This window comes from Molossus molossus, unplaced genomic scaffold (assembly GCF_014108415.1).
Source record: "Molossus molossus isolate mMolMol1 unplaced genomic scaffold, mMolMol1.p scaffold_m16_p_11, whole genome shotgun sequence".
Classification (NCBI taxonomy): domain Eukaryota; kingdom Metazoa; phylum Chordata; class Mammalia; order Chiroptera; family Molossidae; genus Molossus; species Molossus molossus.
Window position 1 is genome coordinate 71,931,598 of NW_023425346.1, and position 19,052 is coordinate 71,950,649.

General features: G+C 42.6%; 1 protein-coding gene across 1 annotated transcript in view; it reads left to right on the top strand.

The window, feature by feature from the left end:
• PDE11A (phosphodiesterase 11A) overlaps positions 1-19,052 on the top strand; it is a 332,237-nt gene that overhangs the window by 226,032 nt on the left and 87,153 nt on the right. The window contains exon 11 of the mRNA XM_036253345.1: positions 18,897-19,043. Coding sequence (XP_036109238.1) covers positions 18,897-19,043 — 147 coding nt within the window. The remainder of the gene's footprint in view (positions 1-18,896; positions 19,044-19,052) is intronic.

A 19,052-nucleotide genomic window follows, 5' to 3' on the forward strand; every position in this document is an offset into this window, starting at 1 on the left:
GAGCTTGCTAGTGGAAGGGGCTGGTGGTAACTTTTCCACCTGCCATCTCACCAGCATCACTTGGAGAATGTTTAGAAAATAAGGATTCCAGGGCTCCCATCCTAGACTCACTGAATCAGAACCTCCAGGGAGGGCCTGGGAATGTGGATTTACATGCTATTGAGATGAATCTGGCACAGAATTGATTATCAAAGCAACTGATTCAAGGCAGAAGCTGGTACTTCTGCCTATAGGTCCTAAGAGCCTAATCTGGAGGTACCAGGAACCAAATATGCCGTGGTGATAGTTCTGGCCTCTGTGCTTTGTACCCGAGGGTGCTGTCACCCAAAGACCTGAGATACATTCAGTCTCTTTTTTTTTTTCTCAATATGTCAGTTTTTCTCTCTCTTTAATACATGATTTTTCTGTGACATGCAAAGTCTCCCATAGTTTGTGTTAAGAAGGAAAAGTATTCATGAATGGAAACAGTTATCCTTTACTATGAACACTTGACCTAAAAAAAGTGAGGGCAATATAAAATGAGGAGAGTCTGCAGAGAAAAGAATCATTATAGCAACTTTCCCTAGGTTATGTTGAGGGAAGGTCTGTCCTAGCTCTATGTCAGCTGTAGGTCACTGTGGCTCTGTGGCTCCTTCCAAACGTCTTCTTTATTTCAGGATTCAAGCAAGAGACCTGGCAAAACTACATGATGGGCCTTCTTGATTTTTCCCATGTGTGTGGGCGGCGTGGGTGGCATGGGTGGTATACAGTCACCTCTACTCACATTCCATGGGCCGAAGCTAGTCACGGCCAAACTGAAGTCAACGGGCAGGGAAGCATCACCACCCTGGGCAGTGTGGGGTCACGTAGCAGCATGAAGGCATGTAGAATCTTCTCATGTGGAAGGGAGTGAATAATCAGGAATAACAATATTATTCATCACAGTCACTGGGCAGAAGAGCGTTCCTTTCAGAAGTTATTCCCATGAAGAAGCCCAATTAGGAAAACCATCTGATACGACAGTGCCTGAGCAAGGTGGTCTGGACAATGGCCCCTGTCCCTCCTGGCTGGTGGGTCTTCTGTGATTCAGGAAGGTGGGGAGGGGGTGTTCTTTCTCCTCCTGCTTTCCACAGTGTGAATGTACAGAAAGGAATTGGAAGACGATTCCAACACACTGGGCTTCACGCTGACCTACCTAATGTTACACGGTCAGAAAAGGCATGGAACACTCAGGAGTGGTCCATCTCGCCCGCACCCTGCCAGCGCGGAGCATTGTGGGCAGATCCCAGGGACACGCTTCTCAGCCACCACAGCCTGTTGCTCCTCCTCCCATCTCTCACCCAGAGCTCTCCATACACTCTTCTCCTCCCCTGCCCCAGTACCTTGGTCTATTTCTAGACCTTTGAGGTTCCCGCCTCCCTCTGTTTCTTGAGCTGGGGTCCCCTTTGGTCCTAGAGATTTTAGTCTCCAGCCCAGGTACTCAGGCCTTGCTTGCTTTCACCACTGGGCAGGGGGAGAGGAGGAGAGGAAGGAAGGGAAACCCCAAGGTGGTCTGGACACCAGGTGGCCCCTGCCTTAGTTTTCCTTTCTAATGATCCAGACACCTAGAAAGCACAAGCTATCCCACCCGACAGAGGCTGGCATAGATTTTAGGCTCCCTTCCCACACACCCTCTCACTTCCAACCTGAATTCCATGAACAGGCTTACTCAGTGGTCCCTCCCCGATTCCTGGGCGTTAGAGTTATAAAACTGACCAAATCCTTACTCTACCACCCCAATACTTTTCCCTTTAGATTTCTCATATCTTCTTAACTTGTTCAAGTTCTTCACCAGCAACTTGGTTAACCTTGCTGGGCCGCATAGGGGTGTGGACACTCAGTGAGAAACTAGCTGTGGGTGGTCGCCACCCAGAAAATGCTGGTTGCCTTCCTTTGTATTTCTCTTGAAAGGATCTGAATGAACTACCACTTCTTGGCCATCCTGAGCCAGGTGAGGTTGATTTTGGAGGCATTTCTGCACTAGTATACAGTAGGTCTCAGTGATGACCCAGCTCTCTCCCCTCATTCCTCGGTTCCCTGCGCCTCACCTTGTAAGTTCCAGGCCCCCTGCATATGTTGGGTTCTCGTGTCCTTTCCTCCACAGCCGAAACCGAGAGAGCAGCACTTGCACATTTCACCCTTGAACAATCCCTGATCCTAGTGATCATAGACTAGGAGGTTTTAACAGAAAATAATGAAAGCACAAAGTATGGTTATTTAGAACTTAAGTTTTACTTCTAGTGGCTGTGATCCGCATCTGTCTTAGCTTTGATCCTTCTGTCCCTCTCCTTGTCCCAAAGAGAACTAAAGAAAAACTGTTTTAAATGGCTTTATCAAATGACCCTCAACAGCATTACGTCACTTTGCGGTTTATGTAGAAGGGACCTGAATTCAGAAACACATTATCCACAAATTCTGGAAGCAGCAGAGCAGAAAGAGCAGGGCTCTGGAGCTGCCTGCCAACTCCCCTGCGGTGAGGTTGGTCCCGGGCACTCCCTCATGCTGGCTCCACACACCCCCTCTTATGCCCCTTCTTACCTGGGGGCCAGGTGGGGTGAGACAGACTGAAGATGGTATGCTGGTGCTCTCTGGAAATGAGAAATCTTTCCTGGGCCTTTTTTTCAACAGCATAGCCATGCAGTAATTTTCTAAATAAGAGAAGCACAGTGATGGGAACATGGGGTGGTCAGCGCTAGCTCAACAAGACATTAGCTGCAGGCTGACTCATGGCCAGCTCCTCCCAAGAGGGTCGCTTCCCTGGTGGAACAGGGAGCCTGACTTCACAGCCAACAAGTTTACAGGACCCCCCACCCCCATCCTTATTTTCTTGAGGTGTTTAAGCTGAGGTTGATGAATCATGTTTCCTTCCAGTATATCTTGGATATCTCAGCACCGAATATATTTCTTTCCTAACATGAATATGGTGCAGTTTGCTGGGGAGAGAAAACCTTTGTAGATTCTGTCTCTAAAGAACCCAGGAGAGGAAGGATTGTAATCAGGATGCTTTTGAAGATGACCACCATGTCTGAGTCTGCCATAAATCATTTGTTTTGAATTTCTGGAGTTTAGTATTCAATTCTGCAATAATAATCATCTGTAATGAATGGCACAAAATTCATATGTTGAAACCCAACCCTAGTACCTTAGAATTTGACTGTGTTAGAGACCTTGATGGAAGTTATTAAGGCTAAATGAGATCATAAGAGAGGGGCCTAATCCAAACGACTGTTGTACTTGTAAGAGGAAGAGGCACCAGGATGCCCACACGGAGCACAGGCCATGTGAAGACACAGCAGTAGGGGGCCATCTGCAAGCCACGGAGAGAGGCACAGGCAAAACCAAACATGCCTTCAGAACTGTGAGAAAATACAATTCTGTTGTTTAAGCCACCCAGTCTGTGATATTTTTTATGGCAGCCTGAGCAAACTAATATACTGTCACAGTATATTGAGGGCTAACTGGGAACCTGGCACTGTACTAAGTATTTTATGTCACTTAATGATTTTAATGACTATGACAAATGGTTATTGTTATATTCCTTTTTCAGAAGAGGAAACAGATGCCCAAGGCCAGAGCTCTAGCAAGTGGAAAAATTCAGATTCAAAAGCACATCCTGCGCTGGCTGGTTTGGCTCAGCAGTTAGAGTGTCAGCCTGAGGATCAAAGGATCACGGGTTTGAGTCCTGGTCAAGGGCACATACCTGGGTTACAGGTTCAATCCCCAGCCCTGGTCAGGGTCATGCAAGAGGCAACCAGTCAATGCGTCTCTCACATCAATGTCTCTCTCTCTCTCTCTCTCTGCCTCCCTCCCTTCCACTCAATCTAAGAATCAATGGGAAAATATCCTCTGGTGAGGACTGACAAAACAAACAAAAAGGCACATCTGTTTGGCTGCACACATTATGCATCGAGCATACTACCAACCCACATTTATTAAGTACTAGCCAGGAAAGAAGTATTAGGCTACAATAATTGCTGACATTGGAGACCTTAATCCTTTCCTATGGAAATTCTAAATGATGAGAGAGAGAATTACAAAAATAAGTAAGTAAATAAATGAATACTGCATGGACAAGAACGGCCGGACTGAATAATGTCGTGGCAAAGCCACAGTGGATCTAAGCGAAGAGAATATCAAGTGATTGTGAAGACAACACAGGGTGTAAGTTATGAACAAAGGGGCAGGAGGCAGAGTCGGCCGTTTTCTAGTTAAATGACCTTGGGCAAGTTACTTCTGTTCTTAACCTCAGTTTCCTCGTCTGGGGGGCTAAATTGGTACTAAAAATGAAGCATTACCCATCGGGCTGCTGGAGGATTAAATGAGATACTCTAAAGTGCTTTGCATGATGCTTCGTACGTCATACATCTCAATAATGCACAGCAATGGAAAAAGCACTCTTCTGATGGGGAGTCTATTTAGCACCAACAGAAAGAGCCAGTCTGTCTAAACATGGTTGAGTTCTTAACTGTTTAAATGAAAATTATTAATGTTAAATTTATGAATGAATTTATGAATAAATGTATTTAACAACATTAATAATTAATAAGGGTAAGTTTCCACTAACCCCGATATAGGGGTTTCTAAATTTATAATTCTGTTTCCAAAATAGGTTTTCCTATTTAGCACATTCAGCTTAAATCAAATACCAACATACATGACCAACAACAGAGTCAGGGAAATATTAAAGTGTTTGTCAGTGTTGAGGAAAGTCTGACAGAAAGGACTAATTCGATATCTGATAGAAGGCCCGGCCGGTGTGGTTTAGTGGTTGAGTGTTGACCCATGCACTGGGAGGTCGCCAGTTTGATTCCTGGTCAGGGCACATGCCCAGGTTGTGGGCCCAATCCCCATTGGGGGGCATGCAGGAGGTGGCCAGTCAATGTTCTCTCTCATGGTTGTTTCTATCTCTCTCTCCCTCTCCCTTCCTCTCTTTGTAAAATCAATGAAGAAAAGAAATTAAAAAAAAAAAAAAGATATCTAAAGATATCTGATAGAAGTAAAAAAGCAAATTAAAACTAAAGGGGTGTGTGTGTGTGCACGCGCTCATGACATCGTATGCATGAATGATGTGTGAGTGTGTTTTCGGGAACACCTCCATCCATCTGAGACTAAGCCCAGGTACGATTGAAGACAGGGACTGTGGCTGAGGAACGGCCCCAGCACCCCTCTGCCTCATTTGAGAGATTGCTTTTGCACCAAAGGTGATTGCTTTATTCAGCTCGAAGAGTAGAAATGTTTTTATAATGCTTCATATGCTCTTATGGCATAAACCAATACACATATTTACTAGATCTATCAGTAAAAGTATATAAATTCTTATTTATCTTGCTGCAGAGAGAAACCATGAAAAATGTGGAGAGTTGAGACTATTTCTCTCCAAGTGAACAGAATGGGAAATAGTTTCTATTAAATGCATGAATATTGAAACATTTCTGCTCACTAGCTCACTGGAAAGTGATGATTGGGTGGCCACCCACATATGTCCATAGTGACAGATTGCACCCTAACCCCAATTAGCAGGACAAAAAGATGGGGCTCAAAGTATGGAATAAGGGACGAGAGAGCATGGGATGAGGCCAGTGACCTGCATGAGAAACCCAAACAAAACCATGTCCTGGTCAGTGGCTCCGCACTATCCTCTTCACCTCCAGGGTGGCCACGGTTGCCATTAGCTAATTCTAATCCCAGGGTTCAGACTTTGCCACTCTGTGCCTCTGCTCCCGTGGTGGGTGTAGACCTTTGTGAGTGCACTGGGGCCCATCATCCCAGCACCCACAGGGCAGGGGCAGGTGGATTTCTACCAAAACCATAAAGACAGGAAGTTGAGCTTCAAGTTTCCTTTGATCCCCCAACATCGTCCTCTCCACCACATCACCAGCTCCAGGCTCTGCCCCTGGCTGTCCCCTGTGCCTCTGGTGCCACGTCTAGGTACCAGCGTTTGCTTGTCCCTGTGGATTCTTATTAGTGGCAATTCTTTCATAAACCTGTAATTTCACGCCACAGACAAGAGAGTATGATGTTCTTTGGTCTCTAGCTGTTTGTTAATCAAGTGCAGCACCAACCCACTGGTTTCCAAACCCCGGTCCCTTCGTCAGAGCTGATATCCCAGACAGCCTCACCTCTTGCTGGTGCAAAAATTCTCTCACCGTCTTTCTCCTTTCATCTTTTTCCATCTAGTTGTTGAAACAATTGTCAAATTGTTGTCTCATTCTTTAGGGAATTGTTCTCATTTTCTGCTCTGCTTTATAATCCTTTGTTTCCACCCCATTGCATCAAAGGTGTTTTCATTTTAATAGGGAGAATTCTCCGATCTGTGCTGATGACACTCTAATGGGGACATTCAGGCAGGCAGGAAGGAGAGCTCACTTGGAATTGCAGAACTTGCCCCCAGCCTGGCACACCCATTCAGTCCATGTTGTGACTGTGTTCGCATATCAAGTTGCATTTTTTCCTGTACCATTCCCACCAAGAGTTGGGAATTTCTGAGTCTTTTGCAAGTTTCTGTTTGTGAAATTAACATCTAAGCCTGCTCATTAAATCCAAATCTTTAGAAAAATCACAGCATGCCAAGGCTAACAGTAGAAAAGTTGAGTGTTGAGTAAAGTTCTTTTATTTATTTTCTAAGATGCCTAAATAATTCTAAATCTAAAACAGTTGCCGTTGATTGGAGAAGATGGCATTTAAACCATAGGAAGCTCGTATATGAAGTGTTTTTTTTTTTACTTTTAAATGGAAACAATGTGATTCAAACTATATTATCTATTATGGAATCTGTATTATTTCCTAAATGATGACCTAGATTATGTTCTATAAACCTCTTTTCTAATATTGTGTAATTCCTAGTCCTCTTTTAGTACTCTTCAGGTGGACTTGGGTACTTACATAAACTGCCAATGAGCGTACAGTTTATCCTCATTTATTGCGTAGTTATGGTGTCCTTGCTGTGTCCCTGTGAGCTGCCAGGCCCCGTGGAGAGTGGAGGAAGCATCAGTGGCTGCGCCTTCCCCGTCTCAGGTGAGGCTGCAGAGGACAGGCAGCGAGGACTTAGGCAAAGCCCACTGTGCAGCACCTTGAAGTTGGGCAGGGTAGGAAGCAATTAAGCTTCCGCCAAGTATGTGAGTCAGAGAAGCAGTATACCGAGGAGATGGTGGTTCCGGTGGCACTGAGACTAAAGGCAGCAATTTTCTGGGCTAGAAAGACCAGCACTTGCTTTAGGGTATTCATACCTCACATCTCTAAACCTTAAACTCTAATGCGATCAACAGTCAACACAGCCTTGGCTGCCTGCAAATATCCACCATTAACTTCATGGCCACCACATAGCACTCTCACCCTGCAAGGACCCATTCCTCCTTGGGGTGATGAAGTAGACTGTCTCACCACTCAGTCACACAGCTGGTGAGCTCAGCTTGGAGTCCGAAGACCAGGGCCACAGGGTCCGGGCCCCTCTATGTGTCTCCTACTACAAACAGCTCCAGTTATGTATAAACAGAGTACATTATGTTCACTTAAATTTAGAAGGTTACTTGACTCACTTATATTACCTGATCGTGTGTGTGTGTGTGTGTGTGTGTGTGTATAAGTGTGTTGAAGTGTGAAATATTCACAGGGGTGGTTGGCAAAAAGTCCCACAGCCTTACTTCCTCCAGAGGATTGGTGGCCTGCTTGGGGAGAACTGGTAAAATAACTGCAGTAAGATGATCAGGCCTTCATTCACTCATCTAATAAAACTTGACTGAGTTTCTTCCACGTGCTAGCTAGGTGAAGACTATGCTGAGCACTTGGAGCACAGCAGTAAACAAGGTAGGCATGACCCCACCTTCTTCTACCAGACCTTTAACAAACAATCACACAAAGGAATATTGACGGAGCAGGGATGTCACTCAGGGGGTCTTGAGCTAGTTCATTTCAACTTCCCACTCTAGTTCAGGTAGACAGGGCCCTCTTTCTTGGCTTTATTGGTGTCCATAGGTATTACATGTTTGCACACTGAGCAGAGGTATGTTACCCAGACAAGTGTCTCTCCCGCTGGGTGATCAGTAGGTGAGGTGTTAGACACTGAGGAGCTAAAATCTTTACCAGTCTCCCACGGGAGGAATAGCTGTTGAGTCCCCAAGTGCAAGCACTAGAAGGTATCCACTTGAACAAAGGCAGGACATTCCATGGCCCTGACTCAACTGCAGTGTAGCTCATAGGAGTTTAGTCAGGGCTGCCATGGTGCACTGCTGTGTAGTATGTCCATTGGATCAGCTGCCTTGCTCCAAAGGGCTCTCTCCTTCCTCTCCTACCCCATTCCTTAACTCCATAAGGTGGGGACATCGTTCCTTCTCCTTCTCTTCCCTCCCCCAGGAGCACACTCTCTTCTCCTCTGGTTCTTCCCAAATAGATCCCGATGGCCCATGGACTCAGAGCCCCACTCAACCAAAATCAAGTTCTCCTTCCTGAAGGACACTGAAGGCTGCTTGATCTTCAAATCCTCCCCAAAGAGAAGGGAAAGGGTTTGCTGCTGAGTGCAGCAAAGAAAGGGAAAAGGAAACAAAGACGATTGCTTTTCTTTTCCATACAAAGAATCCATATATCTATCACCTGCCATAACAAAAACTGTGACCAGAACTTGGAAGGGGAGGTCCTGGCAGTTCTGACCACAGAGCACAGGGACTGGTCACTGCTAAGGGAGAAGGACAAGCATGGACATGAAGGGAAGGCAGTCCTAGGATCACAGGCAATTCAGGATCCTGGGCTTGGCGAAGCTGATGCCCCACAGGCTCTCAAGGCCTATTGGGCAAGTCCTGAATCAAGCAGGACTTTGACCAACTCTGGGGCCCTGTAGATCTGCACCTCATGGTATTGTCCCATCTTCAAGTGAGATTGGAAATCTCCCCTTCCATGCTGTTTTCCTTGCCTGAAAGAGTCCATGGTTTTCTGTTCTCCTAGTGAAAATGTATTCTCCCTTCAGTACCCACATCAGATGATCCTCCTCCACTATGTTTCTTGGCTTCCTATATACTCCCCCCTCTTGTGGCATCTTTATGCATCATTTGTTTGTTTACTAATCATTCTGTTTACTTTCTTTCTCCTTGAGTAGACCATGAGCATCTCAGGAATGGAGTCAACATCTTTTCTTAAATTTCTTATAAGCTCATTGATCTTGAGAAATTTTTGATCATAGTATTTTTTAACATTTTAAATTATTCTCAATATACTTTATAAAGGTGATATTTAATGATGATTTAGAATCAAGGCAGGGACACTAAGCCAGAGGTATTTCATCAAACTCCCCAGGGGTTCCTACAGTGCCCTGTATTTCCTTCATCACAGCACTAACTGTGTTCTAATTGTCTATTTACCTCTGTTCTCCAACAGGCTGTGAACACAGAAACCTCACTGATTTCATAAATGTATCTACAGCACAGTTCAGTGCCTATTGTAGTTAGGCATGCAATTCATGTGGTCGAATTAAATAGAATTAAATTTAGAGGTCTCCTTAGGGAGTAGATAGAGTTGATTCCTCAGAGTCTAGTCATTGAATCTCCCGTGTTCATCTTTGAGACTGATTATCAGTATAAAAATAATGAGCATAATAACAACAACATGACTATTGTTGGTTATTGTATGGTTGTAATAACAACCATAATTCTAACAGCCACGATTATTTAATGTTTCCTCTTTCCAAGCACTGTGCTACACTTTTCATATGTATTGTTTCATTTACTCCTCATAACAACTATGCAACATAGTTTTATTGTTGTTAAAGTGAATAACACTCAATCCAAGGCTTACTTCAGTCTCTGGCCCATGGCCACTTAGCAAATAAGTATGGAAAGTAGGATTAGAGCCCATATCTGTCATGAAGAGTGTTCTGGACAACTACAAGGTTAACTTCATACATATTTTTAAAAGAAGAAAATTACTGAAAGAATTTAAATCATACTTTTAGTAACATCACTGTACAAAATTCTGATAAATTCAAACATTTTCTTGGGGAACAGTATTATTAGTTTGATGTTTCATCACCTGTTGGCAGTGAAATTACTTTTCCCCAACATTTTATTATGAAATTTGCAAACATAAGATCAAAAGAGCTCTGGCCGGTGTGGCTCAGTTGGTTGGAGCGTCGTTCTGTGCACTGATGGGTCACTGGTTCAATTCCTGGTCAGGGCACACACCCAGGTTATGGGTTTGACCCCCAGTCCTACGGGAGGCAACCATCAATGTTTCTCTCTCACATCGGTGTTTCTCTTTCTCTCCCCTTCCCCTTCCTCTCTCTCTAAACTCAATGGAAACACATCCTCAAGTGAGCATTAAAAAAAAAGGAAAAAAAAATCAAAAGAATTGCAGTGAACCCTCATAAATCAGTGGTTTTTTCACTTCCTTGGAGAACCCTTTATTCTCTGCCTTCCATCCCTCCAATTTGCACCCACCCAGAGCATCCCAGCTTTTAGTCATTCATGCTGTGCTTATTGTGAGGATCATGTTTAGAGCAATGGTTCTCAGACTCAAGTGGGTATCAGAATTATCTGGAGGGCTTGCCAAACACAAATAGAGTATTTGACTTCGAATTTGCATGTCTAACAAGCTCCCAGGTGATGCTGATGTAGCTGGTCTGGGGTCTATACTTTGAGAATCACTGGCTTTGGGAATTTTTCCCTGAAAAACACAAGAGCCATTTCTTTCTAGACTCAGAGATAGCATAGTTGTGTCTCTATAGGTTTCCTTAGCCCTTTTTTTTTGTTTTTGTTTTTAATCTTATGGACACTGTAAATCATCTAGCACATCAGATTGTCTTTGTAGCAGTTTCTAGGAAGCTCACAGACCAATTTCTGGCTATTCTTACAGATGCATTGATGCTCTGGCATGCATTTTGTCTAGTAACTTCACTTTTGATCATGTTTTACATTCCTATCCTGGGTTTCCCTTTGATTTGCCTTTTTGGCTTAATTTTACTTTGTTTCATTCTCTGTGTTTGCACGGACCTTTGAAATCAACAATGAACATTCTGAGGAACAAAGCAGGTTATGCATGTACCACTATCACCAGCAACAACAAAATAACACTTTGATACACCATATGGACTTAACTTTAATATAAAAGAAGTAAACTTTTATAAAAGAAACATTTTTTAAAACAAAAATTATTTGAGTGCCCATCTCACTTAAGGACCACAGGCTGATGAACACCTATTTTAATTTAAAGATTCATCATCATCATCTCTTGGTGCTGATTCTCCCTTCTGCCCCTAAGATTATTGTAACGTACATAATGCAAATAGATTCATCTTATAATCCTACTTTTAAACAATCTTTTTTCATAAAGAAACTGCAGCAAACATAAAACTATGTAAACAAATATTATATCAACTGACATGTGATACATGTATGTGTTTAAGAAGAAACACCTCATGCCTTTCTTTAAAAAAAAAAACTTATCCTGAATTGTTTATAATTTAATTTTAAATGTTACATACTGGGGAAAACATCTCATTTAAATGACCTGTTTGTGTTGAAATGCCGGATTTAAATTTTCAGTGCTGCTCAGGAGAACAATTTCATTGATAAATATAAGCAATGAGGGTATATTAAAAATAATAATGCGCCAGGTTTGGAAAGACAGTGATGTAGGAGAAAGTTTCTCTGTTTCTAAGGGGATCGTTGCTATGCTGTTGCTTTTCCTCCGGGTTCCCACCACGGCAGGAAAAGTACGTGGGAACCGTGATTTCTGAGGCTTATGTTGCTGCATGAACGATAACAAAGGTGGTTTCTGAGATTAAAGAGAAACAGTTATAGATAAGACTGTTTCACGAGAATGGCTCAAAAAGAAATAAAAGAAAGGCCATAAGATTTTTAACTTCTGGTGAAATTTCTGAAAAATTGCATGCAAAGAGATTGTAGAAGTTTCATTCTCCTATTAGGAGATTCAAAGTAATAGGTCTACTCAAGCCTAGAAAATAAAAGTGAATTAAGCTATAATTAAGAATTAAAGATTAGTAAGAAAGAAGCAGGATACATATGCAGAAGTTTATATTTTTTTTAACTTTTCTCTCTTTTTACATATAGTGATTGCTGACTACTGATATTCCTTGCTTTTATGCACATAAACAAAACAAAGATATAAAATGCCCTTTGACTTAATTAGCCATGTGATGGGAAGCTTTGCCACTATCTAGGTGCAGCGTAAACATTCATGGGTACCAAGATCCTAGGAGCAGACAGCCCATGGGGAAGTTCTCAAACTCGAGTGTACGTAAGAATCGCCTAGGGATTTTGTCAAGGCCTAGAACCCGTGTTAAACTATAGAGAAGTTAGCAGAAAGTTATGGACCCCCTCCTCCAAAATCACACAGAAAAACACTCACAACCATCTGCATACACGACTCAGGGAGCTCATTTCTGCTCTGATGGGTATGCTTGAAAACCCTAGCCAATAAAGTGACTGTAAATATTTTAAGGATTTATACAACTACAGAGAAGGGAGCGGTCACTTTAGGATAAGATAGGAATGAACAAATGGGAATGAGCTTGTAAAGAAGATGGGGTTTGAATTTTTCTTTGCACAGAGTAAGAAAGAGTTCAAACCCAGTGGCTAGGGACAGGGGTAGAATAACCTGGCGCCATAGAGGGAGAGACAAGAATAAAAATAATAAATTGCTAAGTCTGATGCTTCCAAAGAAGACTCGAAGATCGTAACACTGGCTGGGCCGCGGGAGGCCGGTTTGCAAAGAGCCCTGAATGCCAAGCTAAGGAATTTTACTTTATTCAGTGGCTACATTGAGCCCTTAAAGGCATTTAAAGAGGATGCGATGTAATAAAAATGGTATGGGCTGAGTTAAAGGGATAGATCAAGTCTATGTTTTAACATATAAACATATACTGTGTTTATTACATATTGTATATGCCATCTGCCTGAGGTCTGCCTCTGCTCCCTCAGAGGACAAGTTATTTTTTCAGGATATCTTGAGAGGATTGAGCTGATTGTGTGTTTGCTCTAGCCAAAACAAAGCTAACAACTGGGGCTTATTTTACAGTTGGTTTTAAGTTTAGAGATTTCCCCCAAATGGATTCATAGACGTGAGGACTAACACACCGTCCCCTCAAATGGATCCAGGCTGCTCCTTATGAAAATGGATTCACGGGCTGGTCATTTGGATCTGAATCCCAAGCACTGTCCATGGTACACCTAAGATAGTTTGCGTCACGCAGGAATGGAGAGCCTTTGGCTTGGCAGCAGCCCACTTCTAGAAGCACCATAGAGGTTAGGAACCAGTCGCTAGAACCAGACTCCCCGGGTTCAAATCCACCCCCTGCCAGTCACAACTGCACACATCTGAACAAGTTGCCTGTCGTCTGCTTCAGTGACCTCATCTGTAACATACGACTCAAAATACTCCCTACCTCTTAGGGTCCTAGTGAAGTCCAAACGAGTTAATACGCAGAAAGTGCCACAGCAGAGCTGGCGAAACAGAGAACTTGGCGGCCCCTTCCTCCTCCCCACAGCCCAGTCTCGTCTTCATGGACAGGAATCCCGCAGTCCCGAACCTCTGCTGCTGTCCAGAGTGGCGAGCCAGTGGGCTGGGTTGGCAACAAGTCAGCTCTCCTCTGAATTGCCAGGGCTGGACCTCCGCCCACTCTGTTGTTTCTTTCCCTTTTCTGAGCATCACAAAATGTAATATTCATGTGTCAAAGGATCCAAGATTGTATTTTAGCACTTTACGATCTCTTTGTAAAGCTACCTTTTCCATTTGAGAGGAGGCAGTTTTATGACTCACTTGGCTAACCACTCAGCTAAGACCCAAACAAAGGAGAGGCATGGTCAAAGGGTGTCAGGTACTCCCAGCCAGTCAGAGTCCTACTTCTTGAACATTATTCAAATTAGCTCCCGGACTCATCATTCTGTGTTTTCATTTATTGCCGCAGTAAAGTAAATGGTTCTGTTATCCAAATGTTATTTCCTGGCTATTAATTCAGTAGTTATTTTGGATTGTAGCGCTCCTCTTTGATTTGGAGATGTGGTGCCGTGTAAATATTTAAACGCTGAAGGCTGACACTTGGAGAAATGGACTTTGGTTTGTTTTATCAATATCCCGTGGCTAGAGTAATTATGGGTTTGGAACACTGGTCCTATTGTCTATTTATCAGAAGAGATAGGGAGCTTGAGTGTCCATAACAAGGACATCTGGCAACAGAAGACCTTTCCCAAATCTTTTGCAGACTAGACTTCTGTGCCTGCCTCCTCAGAACACATACTGCCCGTTATTCTTCATAGTTTGCTCCAGAAACTGCTCTGGAATTTAGGAATATGGACGCAAACTGTCCATTTGTCTCAAAATAGCTGAAGGTGGTGATTTCTGAAAGGCTTGGGACTTTCTCTGCATCTACAAGTGCCAGCAAGGGTTTACGACAGGGCTCAGGGTGATCTATAGACTGGTGTGATTTAACTGTGGATCAATCAACCTATTAGAGGGAAAAAGACAAGGTCAATAAGGATGGGTCTTGGTGAACCAGAGGTCATCCTACATTTTTCAACCTAATGTTCTTATTTCCTTTCCATTAACATTTCATAATGAAAAAATGCCCATATTCTTTAATTGTTGAGATAATTAAGTGAATTTAGTGCCTTTGAGGGGTAGAGGATTTATAATGGCATCAGGGAATACACTATTAATAATCTACAAGACAGGGGCCACCTGGAGAGAGGCAGTGCAGTCTCTGTCGCTATTTCTGCTCCTTGGCGACAGAGAGTTAGGCCGTGCTTGCCCGACTCCTCGGAGACCAGGAGGACCTGTGTCTTCGGGTGCTGGGCTTCTACTGTCTTGGAAAATCGTTTTCCAGTTGTATTTGAGTTTGAATTTGAACAAATTAAAACAAGCACAGATTATTCTAAGCACATGGCATTTTCTATACGCACAGCCCTGAAACATGGTGAAAATAGACAGTCATTCTGAGCGTTCCCAAGGGAAGGGAACGCGGTGTCCCTCCGAGATGGCTGCATCCCGTAGGCGAGTCCAGGGCTGACGCAAGTGGACGCACAGTGGTGCAGAACAGGAGGACGCGGTCTGTCGACACGGGCACAGCCAGGCTCGTGCACAGAGCAACAGAGGGACCAAAGACCGAAGGCTGGCTTACCTCTGAGTTCTCCACGCTGGTTCTTTGAGGCATTTAATAAAGATAATTTTCATGATTTTGAGATAAAGATGGTAACCACACTTATTTTATTGTGTTCTTTAACCAACCACACTAAAACAATAATAAAGGGATATTTTTTAAGGTATAAATTCTCAAAGACAAAGAAATGGATAAATACTAAGTAATTTAATGGACATATATTAAGTAACTTAGCAAACAGAGAAAGACAAAATGCTGGCAATGGGAAAAGCTGAGAGGCAAACAGATTTATACCACACCACTGCCCCCAAATAGCTCAGGAATTGGCTAATAAGTACCCCTGGAAGTGGGGATAAAGGCGGGGCTATAAGCAGGCAAGCAGAGACTCTAAGAAGCAGTTAGATCCCTAGGTCCTTTGTGTCACTCCTCACTCCATAAGACTGGAGGCTGGGCCTCTGGAGAGGGTGTAACAGCAGGTCCTCGGGCTGGGGGGCGCCAGTGCAGGGCCTGAGGGGGGAGTCTGGTGGTCAAATGGAGCCTTCCCAACCAGTGCGGAGGCTGCCCCGCTCCCCCTCCCCACCAGCTCCAGCCCCTGGGGAATCTGAACAGAGAAAGAGCAAAGTCCTAAAGATACCAACATTTGGTGCCTTCCCAAGGAAACCATTGATCAGATTCCCCTACAGAGAAGCCCCCAGAAGCTCAAATGGAAGCTTTTAGAGCCAGGGAAAGCCTCTAAGGTCTCTGCAACCTCTGCTCCACAGAGGAGTGCATGAAGGTATGTAGTGCTTACAGACATACAGTAGAATAGTATTCAGTCTTATAAAAGAAAGAATACTGTCATGTGGTACAACATGGGCGAACCTTGAACACATGATATGTTGAGTGCAATGAACCAATCAAAAAAGACAGATACTGCATGACTGAACTTCTATGAGGTGTCTAATGTAGTCAAAGTCGCAGAAACAAGAAGGTGGAATGCTGGTGGCCAGGGCCTGGAGAGAGGGGCAATCAGGAGTTGTTTGTTGGATGGCGTTTCAGTCATGCAAGATGAAAAGTTCTAGATCTCCATTGTGCAAAAGTGTGCATGTAGCTAACAATGCTGTTCTGCACACTTAAAAATTGTTAAGAGGATAGATGTATGTCTTGTGTTTTTTACCGCAATAAAAAAAAAGAGACGAGAAAAGTGAAGGGAGAAGAAAATGTCCATTAGAATGGTCATGAACATCATCAGAGAGGTAAGGGAAGATTACCTCTCCATGAAACAAAATCAGGAACTATTAAAAAAATTTTTCAGATGAGACTTAGGTAATTGGTGGAGATTTTAGAGGTTAAATTAATAATATAGTAAGTGCATAGAAATCTAGGCACACATTTAAAAAGATCATTATGAACTCATGAACTCTGAAAACTACAAAATTTTGTCAAAGAAAGAAAAATAATCAGTAAATTTAATGACGTAGCTATGGATATCTTTTACATAGCCATGACAATATAACCCTGAATACTTCTCTAAACTAAGTTATTACATTATTACAGGGTGGAGCAAAAGTAGGTTTGCAGTTGTTAGTATGGAAAATAAGACAATAATTAATAAATAATAATACAAGAATAGACTGTGTGTTTCACATACTCACAACTGTAAACCTACTTTTGCCCCACCCTGTATATTGGGAAGTAAGAAGGGTTAGTGTATAAAGTCACAGAGACTGACAGATAAAGTGTAAAACAGCTTCATCTTCATCTTCACTGTTGGGAAGTTAATAAAAATACTTGAAACAAAATAATAAAAAAGTTTTGGTACCAGAGGAGTTGAGAGAGAGAGAGATCTAATTTACTCTTAAAATTATGTGGATATATTTTAAAATATTTTAAAAGTAAAAAAAAAAAAACTGAGCGAAGTGCCGAGCATAGGGCCAGGAACTTCGAATAAGGACACGCACAGAAAGATATTGCTCCCACCACCAGGTTTGAGTCTCACAAGTCTTACCTTTTTAATTCCAAGGAGCTAGGTTCTACAAATATGTTAATATATTACAATGATTCACTGAAGGATAAGCCGATTACTTTTTTTTTAATGAAAATAACTAATCTGCAGAATGTAACTTGTCTTATAATTTATGCATGTGTTCATTGTTCTTTCATGTTGTGTTTGGATTTTAGCCAGAGATGTAAACTCCTGTGGAGGAAGGAGAAGGTGGGAAGAAAGGGTTGATTATATGGTTTCTGGGATGCTTAGAGTCCCCAGAGTTGGATTTCATTGCTTAGCCAAACTGGTCCCAGGGTATAAATTACTCCCTGGGTAATTTACACCCAGGGAAAAGACTAGGGATATGAAAACAGAATGGTCCCTGATAATCTGAAAACACAGAAATTATTCCCTTACCAAGATTTGCCCAAAGGATATGGTAAACCCAATGAAATCAGCAAAAGAAATTATTCCCGAAGATTTTTTTCTTGCCTTTAAATTTGTGTAGGAAATTGATTGACAGCTGCCTAACTGCATACAGCTGGCCCTCCATATCCAAGGGTTTCATGTCTGAGGATTAAGCCAAGGGAACAATTGGAGCAAACCCAGCCAATGTGACTCAGTGGATTGTGTGTCACCCCACAGACTGAGAGGTCCTGGTTCGATTCCTGGTCAGGCACATGCCTGGGTTACGGGCTCGATTCCTGGTGGGGGGCGTGCAGAAGGCAGCTGATCGATATTTCTCTCTCATCGATGTTTCTATCTCTCTCTCCCTCTCCCTTCCTCTCACTCTAAAATATCAATAAAAAAATATTTAAAAAAAAGAAAAGAAAATATTGGAGCAAAAATGTTACATCGTTGCTGACATGCACTATGTAGTTAGGCCTATAATGGTTTTGTCTGAATTTAACATGTACAGACTTTTTCCTTGTCATTATTCCATAAACAATACAATATAGTAAGTATTTATATACCATTTACCTTGTACTTGGTATTATAAGTAATCTAGACATGCTTTAAAGTATATGGAGGATGTATGTAGATTATATGCAAATACTACACCATTTTATATAATGGACTTGAGCATCCACAGATTTTGTTACCCATAGGGGTCCTGGAACCAATTCCTGATAGATATAAAGGGACAACTTTATGTATGACCAGTATTGTAATTGTGTTAAAATTATCAAATGGCGTAGAGAGAATGAAGCTAAACAATATTGCAAATGTATTTCTTCAATGAAGCCTATGCTTACATTAACTCTACAAATATCTATTTTGTTAAGAAAACACATTTTACAGCAGAGATATGCTGCCTGATCCTTTCCATTCTTTGAATACACAAAGCATGTGTAACAAAGAGCATGTGCACAGCTACAGGATACAAGCGTACAAAAAAACAAGGCAAAGCAGTGTATTCCCAGGTCCTCCTCCTGAATAGCAGCAATTAAAATTCACAGCTGCTGACTGCCCAGATGTTTCTTGCATGTAGTGCTCTGTAATATGCATCAGAATATATTGTATGATGGCAGTTTCAGTAAACTAGACAGCTTTGTATTCTAAATTCTGCAGACTAGATCTGGTGTGTATATTTTTTCTTCAGATTAGCTTCCCCCTCCCCTCCCTCCTTCATTTGCTTGGGGCATTTGCAGTTCAGAAACAAGACATTTCCAGCTCAGAGTTTAGCTGTATCAGAGTGTAAGTGTAGGTCAGGTCTGATTTATGTGGCCGCCAGATAAGCAGGAGAGGAGAGCGAGACGGGGAGTTTGGAAAAGCTGGTGAACTTGGCTTGACTTATGTCTTCTGCTTTTGTAGGCAGCCAACATCCCTTTGGTGTCGGAACTTGCCATCGATGACATACATTTCGATGACTTTTCTCTTGATGTCGATGCCATGATCACAGCTGCTCTTCGGATGTTCATGGAGCTGGGGATGGTTCAGAAATTTAAAATTGATTATGAGGTAAGATGT